Genomic DNA, 12450 nt, shown 5'->3' with positions numbered 1-12450 from the left:
CACTTGGCTTTACTAATCAACAAACTGCGTGTGTATTTGGACTGCACAATACGTGCCTACAATGGGAGAGGTTCCCTCCAGAATGCTAGGAGGAAAGGAGAGCTGGGCAGCAAAGGACTGTGGGCATAAGGACAAGAGAAAGCTACCCCCTTGGCTTGGCTTTGCCCCCCTGCCATCCTCCCCACCTTTTTGACTTGAGCTACGACAGCTAAGTATTTAAAGATGGCAGCTAAGTATGAGGGAGAAGACAAGGCTGGAGTGTGGATGATGTTATCTCATAAGACAGCTGGTGAAATGGTGCTGAGCCTGAACTCTAAGCCAGCCACACACGCTGCTGGTCAGGGTTGAGAAAGTTCTGGGTTCTAGTCCTACCTCTGCTTCTAGCCAGCTATGTGACTTTGAGAAGGTCTCTCCGCCTCCCAGAGTCTCAGTTTTCTTGTCTATTAAATCACTGGGCTAGACTATAGCACATAATTTTGTTATTGTTAGTCCTTATTTCTTCTTTTTTAAGAAATTGAAATGAAATTCACATAACATAAAATTAACCATTTTAAAGTATGCGATTCGGTAGTATTTAGTAAATTCACAATGTTGTACAACCACCATCTAGTTTCAAAACATTTTGATCACCCCAAAAGAAAATCTCATACCTATTAAACAGTCAGTCCCCATCTCCCCCTCCTCCGAGCCCCGGGGACGGTTCCCAATTTATTATACTTTCTGAAGTTTATTTGGATTTACCTATGCTAGATATTTCATATAAAAGGAAACACACAATATGTGTCTTTTGTGTTTGGCTTTTTTCACTTAGCATAACATTTTCAAGGTTCATCCATATTGTAGCATGTTCATTCCTTTTTATGGCTGAATAAGATTCCATTATGAACTACAGTATGATTTTGAGCCCCAAAATTATGATCCCCTTTTCTTTTCAATCATCTGCTCAACACACACACACATAATGAAAACCAGCTAAACACAAGGCAGGTGCTGAGGGGAAATGGTTGAGAGATATGTGTCCCCTCACATCCAACGCAGTCCTTTCCAAAGCAGGGGACTAGCACCCAGAGTGGCACCTAGTGGTATCTGTGATGATTTCAGGAAGTACACTGCTGGGGAAGTGGGGAGCAAAAAGAAAAAATAGCATCAAATCTCAATGCGAGATAAGTATTGTCTTTTAAATTCTGAGTCCTTCTGATCACAGCCGGGATGTATCTGACCACCACTCTCATTCTCCCCTTTTAACAAAAAGGCTCAGACTTTCAGCAGACAACCGTATCTAGCTGGAGCTTAATAGCATTTTGTTTTAACGTGTTTCAAATTACCTTATATTTGCAGCAAGTTATAAGGTTGTTTTCATTTATATTATTTAACATTTTGTTTCAAATAAATTCATTTAAGTTTTTTAAAAGTGAGTCAATTTAACAAAATAGTAAATAATATTTAGGTGATATGCAGACTTGAGACACTAAGTTGGTAATGGAATGACTAGTGTTTGGAAAATACCTGCTTAGAGATTTGTCCCATTTACTGTAAAGCCACCATGTGATTTTTACCTATGTTTGATGTGCTTGCTTCAAAGTACAGTGCTTACCACTCAGCACTTGGATTTACTAATTGACAAAAACCAAATTTTACATTTGTCACTCTTCTCCCAATTTTGGAAAGAGTCCAAAATGGAAGCCCACACCGAATCCCAAAGGTTTCCAGGCCAATAAAGCCTTGATGTGTCTGACCCAATTAGCTTATTAACGGACTAAAACTATGTTAATAATTAATTCTCTGTCTTGCAGAAGCCAGAAGGCCCTACCTAAGGGCCCAAATAGGAAAAGGATCCTTTCACATAAATGGTAAAAACAGGAATCTATACCAAGGTAACAAAAAAATCAGTAGGAAATATGGAAATAAATACTTAGCTCCCCTCCTGGATTAGTTCTTTTTAGGTTGGGACAAGTAGGAAGACAAAGTGTCGCCTTCCCAGGTATTCAGCCCTAAAGGAAATTTCTCTCTTAGGGGCCCCAAAAGGCAGGGGGCTCCTCCTGGCCCCGCCCCGGTCAGCAGAGGCCCCGCCCCCTCTCCATAGGCCCCGCCCCCCGCGTCTCCGCCCGCCCTGTGACTCTCGCGCACACTGAAGATGGCGGCCGCTGTGTGCAGGTTGCTCCGGGGTTCGGTGAGTGGCTGTCGTGTGGGTAAGGCGTGTAGGCACCGTGGTGGCTCCAGGAACTTGCTTCCCAGACAGATCCGCTCTCCTGGGTCTGGGGGCCACTCCCCCTTCGTGGAGGTGTCAGTGGGTAACGGACCTGGAGGCCTCCTCCCGGGCAAGCTCCTTGCGCCTGCGCAGAACCGCCCTTCTCCCGCTCCCTTCTCCGGCTCCCTTCTCCCGTTCCTTCCTAGCGGCCGGGTCTCTGAGTCCCTCTTGGCTGTGAGTCCCCGGTCCCCATCCCTTCTCCACCTAAGTAAGCATCTGGTTCTGGGCCTGGAGACATCCTGGCCCCGCTCTGTGACCGACTCTATGACCTTGGACAAGTGACTTCGCTTTTCTGAACGTTTTTATTTTCCTTAAGTTGAAAGAATGATGCCTGTATCAAGGCGTTGCTGTGAACAGCCGGTTAAATAGTGGGTGGAAACACGCAAAGTGCTAAAGTAACAAAAGGCGCCCGCCCTCTTCGGCCCCCTCCCGCCCCGCCTTCCCCGTGTCTCTGCGGTTGTTTGCCCTTCTTTCCTGCTTTTCTCCTGGCAAAGCCCAGTGCTATCTTGCTACCCGCCTTTCTCATGGTGGGGTTCAACGCAGGCCCTTCTTCCTGAGTCATTAAAGTTGAGCAAACATTTCCCTTGAGCTTTGTCCAAACTTTCCCGGAGGCTGAACCTTGCTCTACTTATTTACTTGGTGGGGCTGGAGACCTTGTATTTTGTAAGGAAAGCCTTGGCATGGTAGCACTTGCTCAACAGATATTGCTGGGAAAGGGCTTAAATACACAAGGTCTGGCCAAGTCGCCTGGGTTTTGAAGCCTCTGTGTTGCTTTTAAGAGCATGGAGTTTTTAATTGTTCAGTCTTCAAGTTCTTATAGTTACCCTCCACCTTCCGGTTGCCAAAGGAGTGAGAAGCAGAAGGGAATGTTAAGAACATGGAGACCCAATCGATGCTCTTAGAGTTTTGGGTTTGGTGTGTGGTTCACAGGGACAAGGACAGCTGAGGCCACCATTGGCATGATGCCCTTTCGGCAGGGCCAGCTTCAGTCACCAGTGTGGAAAAACTTTCTAATATAAAGTGTTTTTCTTTCCAGGTTGCTCGACATGTGAGCGCCATCCCTTGGGGCATTTCTGCTTCTGCATCCCTTAGGCCTGCTGCTGCTAGAAGAACGGGCTTGACAAATGTATTGTGGTCTGGTTCTGGCCAAGCCTTTAGCACCAGTAAGTGTTGTTATGCTTTACTGCTGAAGTAACAGGGAAAGGAAACTCAAATCATCATCTCTGGATAGGGGCTCTGAACCCTGGCTTTACATTAGATTCACCTTGGGAGCTTTTTTTTTTTTTTTTTTTTGTTGAGACAGAGTCTCACTTTGTTGCCCAGGCTAGAGTGAGTGCCGTGGCGTCAGCTTAGCTCACAGCAACCTCAGACTCCTGGGCTAGCGATCCTCCTGCCTCAGCCTCCCGAGTAGCTGGGACTACAGGCATGCGCCACCATGCCCGGCTAATTTTTTCTATATAGATTTTTAGTTGTCCATATAATGTCTTTCTATTTTTTTAGTAGAGATGGGGTCTCGCTCAGGCTGGTCTCGAACTCCTGACCTTGAGCGATCCACCCACCTCGGCCTCCCAGAGTGCTAGGATTACAGGCGTGAGCCACCGCGCCCGGCCACCTTGGGAGCTTTTAAAACCACAGCACTGCCCCAGATACAATACAGTACCCCCCAGACAAATTAAATCCATCTCAGGGGTGAGACCAGGATGTCAGTATTTTTTAAAAGCTCACTGGGTAATTCTAATGTGCAGCCAGGGTTGAGGATCACGGAGGCAAACTGCCCTTGTCACATTTCTGTTTTAGTTGCCAGAGCTTTTAATCCTCTATTTTGAGGGGCATGGGGTGGGGAGAACTCAGATGCCTTCCTGGCATTCTGTGAATGAAGGGATGTCAGTGTTGAACAGCCTGTAAGGACCTGAAACTGCAGCTGCTCTACGATTCAAACTTGTCTGCTGGCTCCAACTAGCCACTTAGGAACCAGACCTATATAATGGAATATGTGACCTGAGTGAAACTTAGCTATTTTTTGAGATTTACACTGCATTCTCTATGATACAAGCTTTGCCGAGCTCATCCTTAGATAATGATTGGCATTTTGAAAATACCTCCTTTAGATTTGTCTAGGCTTTGAAAAATCCTAAATGGTTTAGGAGATATACTTTAGCAAAGCCTTTATTTGTGGGTGAAATGTTCTAAGAAGTTTCACATTTTTACTACTCTGGGTCTTTACAATATTTCTAGTAGTGATTTGATGCTACAGGTTAAAACTTTCCTCCTCTAGTCCCAAATCCTCATCCCAGCAATTCCTCCTGTTTCTGTTCGTGGCAGTCCCAGGCATTTTGACACTGGATCTCCTTTGTCCCTCATTCCCAGGTAGAAGCAAGTCCTCTCCAGTTTTGACACAAGCCTTGCATCCATTCCTGTCCTTCCTGCCACGGCCCTCCCCTCAATACTTCTTACTGAGATCACTGAAATCACCTCCTAATGTGTCTCCCCTCTTCTTGCTCCTCTTACCCTCCTCCCAAACTATCTTCCTAAAATAGCAGTCTCCTCGTGTATCTCCTACATAAAAACCTCCCATGACTCCCTGTTAACTCTCCTATTAAGAACTGACTCAGCAGCCTGGTGTTTAAGGACCCTTGAATAATGGCCTTCAGCCCTTCCTGCTTGCTTTGTCCTCATCAGACTATGCCACAGGCAGTTCCCTGCATGTGCCCTGTTCCGTCCCCCCTTCCTGCCACTTCCTCCATCCCATCTGCCCTGTCCCATCTAGACTGGACAAAATCTCAACCATATTTAGAATTCATCTCTTGTCTCATGTCTTCCTTAATTCCATCCTTACTATCTTCATCTTCCTCTGTTTAGTTTCCATAGCACTTAGAATTGGATTTGTGTACAGTCTAGAACCATAGAAGGAGAAATTACTGTAAGTCGTTCCTTCATCTCTGTCTTGGGTTTAACCAACCACGGATCAAAAATATTCTGCGAGGCTGGGCCTCACGCCTGTAATCCTAGCACTCTGGAAGGCCAAGGCGGGAGCATCGCTTGAACTCAGGAGTTCGAGACCAGTCTGAGCAAAGAGTGAGACCCCATCCCTACTAAAAATAGAAAAAATTAGCCGGGTTTGGTGACACTTGCCTGTAGTCCAGCTACTGGGGAAGCTGAAGCAGGAGGATCGCTTGAGCCCAGGAGTTTGAAGTTGCTGTGAGGTAGGCAGATGTCACGCTACTCTAGCCCGGGCAACAGAGTGAGACTCTGTCTCAAAAAAAAAAAAAAAAAAAAAAAAAGTATTCTGGGGGAAAAAATGGATGATTACGTCTGTACTGAATATGTACAGATTTTTTTCTTGTCATTGCCAAAGCAGTGCAGTGTAACAATTGTTTATGTAGCATTTACATTGTATTAGGTATTATAAATAATCTAGAGATGATTTCAAGTATACAGGAGGATGTACATAGGTTATATGCAAATACTACTCCATTTTTTATAGGGGACTTGAACATCTGTGGATTTTGGCATCGGCAGGGCTCTTGAAAACAACCCTCATGGATACCAAGGGACAACTGTACCTAAGACGTACAGTTGAACTGAATCTTTTAATTGATTTATACTACTAATTAATTATAGTGAGAAGTTTAAATAAAATCAAATACATGCTTGCTGTGGCAAATGATGAACTACATACGTGTGTGGGTTTTTTTCAGGTTCCTCGTACCATGCCCCTGCTGTCACTCAGCATGCACCCTATTTTAAGGGTACAGCCGTTGTCAATGGGGAGTTCAAAGACCTAAGCCTTGATGACTTTAAGGGGAAATATTTGGTGCTTTTCTTCTATCCTTTGGATTTGTAAGTGTATTTTCTATGATGTTTTCATGTGATTCTGAGAGCTTCTATGCTGAAATTGTCTACCTCTAGTTACTCTCCTTGTCAAGGGAAGGTTTCTTTCTGACCGACCCTTTATTGCTGATGGCCTTGTTGATTACAGCTTGCATCTGTGGCTGGTTTATAAGTGGTGAACTTACAGAGTGGAGTGTTATTCCTTTTAATGGTAGGTTTATAATATGGTTCTATTTTATGTGCCCTGGAGCAGTGGTTCCTTAAGTTAGCCTATGAAGACGTTTTCACTGTTCTGGGAGTAAATGAGAAAAGTGATGATAATAAAATGAATTTTTCATAAAGATACTTTATTTAAATACAACCTTTTTATTCTTAAAACGTGTCCCCTCCCCCATGTTTGATACAATTCTTTCAATAAAAAGGCGTAAGGAGATAGTGGTTCTTTAACCAGTGTAACACTGGAGTCCAGTGAGGATGTTAATCATTTCGCCTATTTCACTCTTCAGTAAAAAGTGAACTAGTTTTTGGATTACTTATTGTTAAAATCCTTGTTTTTAAATTCTCTGATGAAAACGTCTATGCTTTTCCCCCAGCACCTTTGTGTGTCCTACAGAAATTGTTGCTTTTAGTGACAAAGCCAATGAATTTCGTGATGTGAACTGTGAAGTTGTTGCAGTCTCAGTGGATTCCCACTTCAGTCATCTTGCCTGGATAAATACACCAAGGAAGGTATAGCATCGCTCACCTTGCCTTTGCACTTGCAATATTAAAAACAGAAAAGATCCCAGGAAAGACCAACCTAGAATTTATCAAAGCATGACTGGTCTGAAATGGGCTATTTGTAGTCCTCACTTCCTGGCAACGTGTGTTAAACTCTGTCCATATCTCTTTGACGTTGCATATATATTTACTGCCCACTACACTTGTATTTTCTAAGGTATGAGCAGTATTTCCCCTGCCGGCTCCGTGGGCAGGGGAAACAGCTGGGATCCATTGCCTCCCACTTTGCCTGTACTCTCTGTAGGTCCGATGCACCCTGCCGGCTTGTGAGATGGTGGTTAGGTTCTCTGATTTCACTATTCTGTGTGGTCAGTATTCTTGCCTAGAAACTTGCTTGGAAGAATCAGAATTTCTAGCTATGCTACTGGACTAGTAAGATCAAATTATTCAAATTTCTTTTTTATTACTCTGCCTTTTTTTTTTTTTGTTTGAGAAACTTGTCTTCAACTAAAAGAATGCTTTAAGAATTGGGCCAGGCATGGTGGCTCACGCCTGTAATTTCAGTACTTTGGGAGGCCTCCAGGAAGAGTGCTTGAGGCAAGAGTTTGAGACCAGCCTGGGCAACATAGCCAGATCCTATCTCTACAAACAGTAAAAAAAAAATCAGTCAAGCATGGTGGTGCACACCTATAGTCCCAGCTACTGGGGAGGCTGAGGCAAGAGGATCACTTGAGCTCAAAAGTTCAAAGCTGTAGTGAGCTATGATGATGCCACTGCACTCTAACCTGGGCAACAGCGTGAGACCCTCTCTTTAAAAAAAAAAAAAAAGAATTAGAACAAGGTCTGTAGTATTCTCTGGGTTTAAATTCTGCCTCTGTCCTTTTCTAGCTGTGACCTGGATCAAGTTACTTAACCTTTGTGTGCCCCAGTTTTCTCATCTTGATAAAAGTAACTATTTCAGGATGCTTGCAAGGAAGAAGTGAGTTAATGGAAAGATTACAGAATAGTGTTTGGCCCATTGTTCATGCTCAGTTACTTTTACCTATTGTCATTATTGTTGGTCTCAAACATTGTAGTACGTGATCTAGAACGTTGTGAGACTATACAGGATAACAGCCAGTCATGTTTGCATTTTTATCAGAATGGTGGTTTGGGCCACATGAACATCGCACTCTTGTCAGATTTAAAGAAACAAATTTCCCAAGACTACGGTGTGCTGTTAGAAGGTCCTGGTATTGCACTCAGGTAGGATCCTGTTCCTTATAAACTTAAAATCATTTTCATGTTTAGTATTATCCTGTTTCTTAGGGGATTTATATAGACCTTGGTAAAGCATTTTTTTTTTTAAATCCTTAATTTTAGTCTTTTAATAAGCCTCAGTAAGGGGTGGGCAGTCTTTCAGAAATGGCTGTATGCTCCCTCTACCTATGGCAGGAGAAAGACCCACCCTGGGTCTCTTTCTGAAGAAGGGTGTCTGTGTCTTGATGGTCACACTGCTCCGTACTCCTTAACCATCCTGGTAGTGAAGCCATCCGACTGTTTGGAAGGGGGAGGAGCAGCTGTGTAAAAGGCAGTCTCCGGGGATGGTCATGATCTTGCCCAGCCCCTGGAATCAAACAGACCTGGGTTTCATTTTTCTTTTTTTTTTTTTTTAACTCAGCTACTTAATTAGGCTGTGTGACTTTGGGCAAGTGATTTAACCTCTTCGAGCCCCAGTTTTCCCATAACTAAAATGAGGATGTACCTCCTGGGTTAGGTGTAAGAATGAAATGAGAGGGGCAGCTAGAGTTTTTAGCGCAGCTCCTGGCAGCTGTTGTTCCGACCTCTGTCCCAGATTGTCTTTTCTGTCGGCATCAGTCTCTGGTTAAACTTTTACTCCTTTGAGTGTGAAAAGCTTTCAGTCTTCCACAGTCGCACAATCACACACAACCTTTCTGGGAGGGATGAGAACTTAGGCCTTAGAGCTGGCATCTTGAAGTCTGCTGAGAACAGGAGTGAAGGAGGGATTGGGCAGAATTTGACCTTCAGGAAGGTGGAGAGGGCCCCACCTTGGTTTGCTGGGCCTCGCAGTTTTGCAGGACCCAGCTCGCCAGTTCTCTCTGTAGCTGACCTCTGGCCTGCTCTCCTCGTGGGTTACACCCAGGATTTTAGAGTGGCATCTTGGCGTTTGGGCCTTTTTGACTTCTTCCTTTAATAACCTAAAGTCTAGCTCTTTCACAATTGGCAATGGCAAGAGAAAGTGCCAGCTGTTTTCATCCCGGAGTCCCCTTCTCTGTGGGGAGTTGCTAATTTTGCAGTTATGTCCCTTCTGGTTTTAATATCAGGATTAACAAGGGAGAGAAGCCGAGTGTGGCTAGTAAGATGTGACTTTCTTTCTGGAGTCTGTGGGCCCTGCTCCGTCCCAGCTCTGCCTCTGCTTTCACCAGTGGACTCCAGCTGGCTCCACCTCTGGGGACCACCAGGACCAGTTAAGCCTCAAAGCCCAGACCCCGAGTGCCAGGCCCAGGGAGGGAGAGCACCTTTTTACCTTGAGTTTTGTAACTTGCATTTTGCCTAAGTGATCAACACTGGGAATTCCCACATTCTTTTAATATGGACTGTTAAAACCTCTGGGTTAAACAGCTGGGTGCGGTGGTGTGCACATGTCCCATTTATTCAGGAGGCCGAGGTGGGAGGATCACTTACGTGAGCCCAGGAGTTCGAGGCTGCGGTGAGCTATGATTGTGCCTGAGAATAGCCATTGCACTCCAGCCTGGGCAACAGAGACCCCAGTCTCAAACAAAACAAAAAACCAAAAACTTCTAGGTTAAACATACCTGCATATATCACAGTAACACTAACAAAGAAGGTGAACACAGACCACTGGTAGGCTGAGTCATCTCATTGCATTGCTGCTAAGTGATAAAAAGTGATGGGCTTGGTTTTCTGCTCTGCATAGCTTAGGGCTAAATTCTTTCTGCAAAGATTTTCCTATGGGATTTTCCCCTATTTACCCAAGTATTCACTCATTTAATAAATATTTATTGAACATAGATAATATACATCTCTGTCCCTTCCCATTTGCTTATGATTTCTTGCCAAGATTTGATACAGCAGCCCAAAGAATGCTTGCCAGATCACCAATGGGTAAAAAACTAGTTCATTGACTTTCAGATACTGTGTGGCACAATTTAGGGCACAATTTTGAATTTGTAAATATGACCATATTGCCATGTTTTCAACAGTGCCCTGGTCCAGTCCTGCCTTTATTAAACATCTGTCATCAATAAGATAGTAAGCTTTTTGTACAACAATGAAAATCCCATTTTAAAGCATATTATAGAGCTTCATAAATTTTATTGCATGGAAAACTAAAAACATAAAAGGGCAGAAGTTAGACTGTTTCTAGTTCCAGTGCTGTTGAGGTACTAATGGGTTTAAATTCTGATGCAGAGGTCTCTTCATAATTGACCCCAATGGAGTCATCAAACATTTGAGTGTCAATGATCTCCCAGTGGGCCGAAGTGTGGAAGAGACCCTCCGCTTGGTGAAGGCATTCCAGTTTGTGGAAGCTCATGGAGAAGTCTGCCCAGCAAACTGGACACCGGATTCTCCTACGGTAGGTTTTTTTCCCCAAAAACAGTGGGATCCCAGCAGTGTCCCAGGTCCTTTCTGCCTCAAGGGCTGTTGGCTGGGAATATCCACAAAAGGGAGCCTGCCCTTGAAGCGGGATGTAGATGGGGGTGGGTAGAAGGGGTGGGGGTGGGGCGGGGCAGGGTACCAGGGACTCCCGCAGGCTGTTAATGTAACTTTCCCCCATGTGTTTTAAAGGAAACAGACCAATCTTAAAAAATTTGAAGAACTTTAGGTTGAAAATTAGTAGCTTTCAATTCACTTTTGAGACTATTATCATAAACTCAGTTACCCAATTAAATATTTTTGTGTTTTCAGATCAAGCCTAATCCAACTGCTTCCAAAGAGTACTTTCAGAAGGTAAATCAGTAGATCTCCCTGTGTGTCCCTGCACCTTCTCACACCAGAGTAGAACCACAGTTGGAACCTGCTTTTAGCATTTCAGTGATGATTATTTGTGGAAGGCAAACAATGAATTATGCTTGTATTCATAAACATTACTCTATTTTGTTTTTATAACACTGGCTAAGGCTTTTTAAATGTGGTTAGTTGCTAGTATAAAGAGTTCTTTATTGGTAATATATTGATGGCTAACCAGCTAGTTCCTACAGAATGCCTTGTTCACCTATTTCTTAGATCATGTCTTCAATGGGCAAAAGAAACACTCTTTTTTCTTAGCCTTACTTAAACCTTTGTGTATACGGAAGTAGTACAGCAAGCATCGAAAGCCTCTGATCAAGGGTCCTGAAATTTTCCTTTTGAATTTCTTTGTATTACACTGAATATTCTTTTAAGGTGACAAAGATCACAGTTTAAGTTGTTAGCATCAGCGGTCTAACTTAACTCTTGCCATGGATATATGTGTGATTGAAGAAAATGTGAATCATGTTATAAAAAAGCACGGCAAAGTGACTTAACTGATCATGCATGGTCCTCATCCCTGAGATTTATAGTTTACATAGTCATTTTACTGACTGTGTTTACTGTTTGTATTCATCAGCTAACTTAGTGTCTACATGTCTCTAGACATTGATTAGGTATAATTATAAAGGATATTTATTGAATCCAGGGATTGCATTTTGAAATTATTATAATTATTTTCTTTCTTGAAGTGTTCATTATAAAATATATAAAAAAACATATTTTAAAATACTTGCATTTTGAAACCATTAACTGTTGAATCAGCTTATTCTGGGGCTCTGCTTTTCCTTCTCTGATTGTATCAACATTTATTGGGCATTTATCACAAAGATGGGCCACAAAGATGAATGCGATGTTGGCTTCACACTCAAGGAACTCAGTTTAGGGGGAAGACAGATATGAAACATTATTCATTGTTCAGTAAATCCTTGAGTGCCTACGACATGCCATGTGCTGTTCAGGAGGTATAAGAGCGAACAAAAAAAGTCAAGCCCCTGTCCTTATGCTCATATTCTAGAAGGGAAACACAATAAAATTACATAGAGTGTGTGGGAGGAAAGTAAGGTAGAACGAGTTGGGGGCCAGAGCAGAGAGCTGTCGGTGTTGTTCTAGATCGGGTTGTCAAGGGGAGCCTTAAGGGAAAGTCCCTCTGGGTCTATTTTCTCAACTGTAAAATGAGGACAGTCGTACCTGTCTTACGGTTTTGATGAGGACCAAATAGAAGAAAACATGTAGAAAGTGAGGGAATTAGAGGGATAAAAAACCTCCCGGCAGAGGGCATGGCAAGTGCAAAGGGCCTGAGGCTAACGTGGGCTTGGGGTAGATGGAGAATTGCAAGGAGGCCATGTGAATGCAGTAGCACAGGAGGAGGATGCTGGTGGGGGCGTCCAGAATGCCTTATGGGCAAGCTAAGGACTGGGTTCTGTTCTGGGATGGGAAATATCAGGAAGGTTTTGAAAAGAACAGTGACATCAACTTGTTCTAAGATCACTCTGGCTACTTCCTTAAGACTGGACTGTTGGGGTCCCAAGTGGGGAAGCAGAGGCCAGCTCGGCTGACTGTGTGACATACTTCAGGATAGAACCAACAGAATAAGACTGTGGTGCCACAGCTGGATT

The 12450-nt window shown here is 43.6% G+C and overlaps 1 protein-coding gene across 2 annotated transcripts; it reads left to right on the top strand.

Moving 5' to 3' along the window:
- Nucleotides 1–2108: 2108 nt before the first annotated feature.
- PRDX3 (peroxiredoxin 3) lies at nt 2109–11515 on the top strand. 2 transcript variants are annotated; one of them, XM_069460001.1, is made up of 7 exons: nt 2109–2170; nt 3285–3411; nt 5947–6088; nt 6673–6808; nt 7941–8044; nt 10232–10397; nt 10730–11514. In XM_069460001.1, exons 1-7 carry the CDS (start codon nt 2135–2137, stop codon nt 10781–10783), a joined length of 765 nt encoding a protein of 254 aa, XP_069316102.1. In that variant the 5' UTR covers nt 2109–2134; the 3' UTR covers nt 10784–11514. The 2 variants fall into 2 exon arrangements, with proteins under 2 accessions (XP_069316102.1, XP_069316103.1); XM_069460002.1 differs by lacking the exon at nt 10232–10397 and having other exon boundaries at nt 10730–11515.
- Nucleotides 11516–12450: the final 935 nt, after the last annotated feature.

The sequence above is a fragment of the Eulemur rufifrons genome, chromosome 28, assembly GCF_041146395.1.
Source record: "Eulemur rufifrons isolate Redbay chromosome 28, OSU_ERuf_1, whole genome shotgun sequence".
Lineage (NCBI taxonomy): Eukaryota > Metazoa > Chordata > Mammalia > Primates > Lemuridae > Eulemur > Eulemur rufifrons.
This window is presented reverse-complemented; position numbering and strand designations above follow the sequence as displayed.